The sequence below is a fragment of the Apus apus genome, unplaced genomic scaffold (genome assembly GCF_020740795.1).
Source record: "Apus apus isolate bApuApu2 unplaced genomic scaffold, bApuApu2.pri.cur manual_scaffold_30_ctg1, whole genome shotgun sequence".
NCBI classification, from domain to species: Eukaryota; Metazoa; Chordata; class Aves; order Apodiformes; family Apodidae; genus Apus; species Apus apus.
In genome coordinates, this window is record NW_026248848.1 from 712,556 (window position 1) to 714,401 (window position 1,846).

General features: G+C 43.7%; 1 protein-coding gene across 1 annotated transcript in view; it reads left to right on the forward strand.

Moving 5' to 3' along the window:
• Positions 1-1,599: 1,599 nt before the first annotated feature.
• The window catches only part of LOC127396181 (steroid 21-hydroxylase), a 7,439-nt gene continuing 7,192 nt past the window's right edge, over positions 1,600-1,846 (forward strand). Inside the window, 1 exon segment of the mRNA XM_051643786.1 lies at positions 1,600-1,604. Coding sequence (XP_051499746.1) covers positions 1,600-1,604 — 5 coding nt within the window.

Genomic DNA, 1,846 nt, shown 5'->3' on the forward strand with positions numbered 1-1,846 from the left:
GCACCATCCATCCCAGAGCTGCAACCCAGGGATTGGCCCTTCCTACAACCCTAGAAATTGCTGGAAAAATATTAAAGAGGGAAAGTGCTGTGTGGGAGACGACGGGAGAAATGCAAACGACCATGATGAGTGATCAGCAAATCTCACTTATTGATTTCAACAGCACAGTATTTATGTTATCGATAATGAAGCTCATACATAGTGCAAAGCTAAGCTCACCATTGGCTAACTGTTAATGTCAACCATGCCTATGATTTGTGGTTAGCAGTCTCCGGCTAGCTTTCAACAGTTTTGTGCTCAAGGACATGCTGTCCTTGTTTCTTGCAAAACATGTCTGCTGACTTACACATTCTCAGCTCTTACAATTAACCAGCTGCATCATGTCTACATGACCTTTCTCATGCAGCCAGTCTTCTGCAAAACTCTCCACACTTCCCCTGTTTTCTTTTTGGAGTATTAGATTAGCCTGAAAGGCTTGACTTAACATGCAATTAATCATTTTCTGTAAACAGCTTAGTATACATGGTAATATTAACAAGGCTAACAAAATTATTCCAACAATAATTAAGGCATATTGTATGATTCCTCTTAGCCAAGGGCCTAAACCTAGTCCTTTGAGCCAACTGTCAAGGCCTAGACCTGTGTCTTGTTGTAAACGGTTGGTAAGCTGTTGGAGTTTTGACAACTGGGCATGGATTGACACCGAGTGATCAGAGAGGTTCATACAGCACATTCCTTCAAATTCTTCACAGCCGTGTCCTTGCGCTAGCAATAAAAAATCTATAGCTGCCCTATTTTGCAGCGTAGCGTGGTGCACCAAGTCTACATCTAACAACAATTGTGAAAGAGCGACAGAAGTTGTGTTTGTTTGTTTTGCCAGCCAACAGCCCATCCTGGTAAGCAACGCCAAGGCCTTAGCACTTGCTACACCAGGGGCAAGAAATGATGCTGCGATTATTTTCTCGGGAGACCAGAATCCCACATTATCATCACACTTGCTGTCAAAGGCATGTGTCCTTCGCGTGACACGGTGGTGCTTTCTATGGGTTTGCAATATCATTGAGGTGTTAGGGGTAAGCAAAGTAAGGCGTCCTAATGTACAGGGACCGCCTACTAATTTTGATGGGACACCGGGCCAGGCCCTATCTCCACAAATAAGGAATATCCCTGGTGGCAGTTGTATGGGAGTGTTAGAAGAGTGGGATATATTTGGGCTGGTATAATTACACCAGACAGAAGAATTTCTATACACAGGGAGAGAAGAGTTCACATTCACTGTATTATTAGCTCGAGCCTTACTTGACCAATTAAAAAATACACACCAATCAGCCTGAATTGATCCCAACAGTTCTAATTCCTGAGGCTCCAAAAAAGCTAATGAAAAGTGGGGCACTATCACGTCCCAAAAATCTGCATAACAATTATTCTTCACACAAAAGGGGATGCGATCTGGAGGACATGGAAAGTCATCTAAAGGTACGCCTACTAAACATGAAGAAAAAGGGTTACCTGGCGAGGACAAAGATAGGCAAATTGCCTCTTGACCTGTCTTATTGGCTAGAGTGATCCATATGTTTTCTTTTGGTTGAGCTGGGACCCATGCGGCAACTCCCAAAACGACAAGAACACCTATAATTACTAAAACAAAAGTCCTCATTGTCTTATGGCGTCCCTACACCAGGCATTGTTCTGTTTCTTTCGTCGACAGGAATTTCCAGTCCCACCACAGGGCTTTCTAATTATATCTTGACAGATAAAGGTGATTAATGGTGAGGTGGCTCTGTAACAGGTTCCTGTGGTGGTGGGCTGAGCACGCCGACAGCATCCAACACTGGCTTAGTCCATC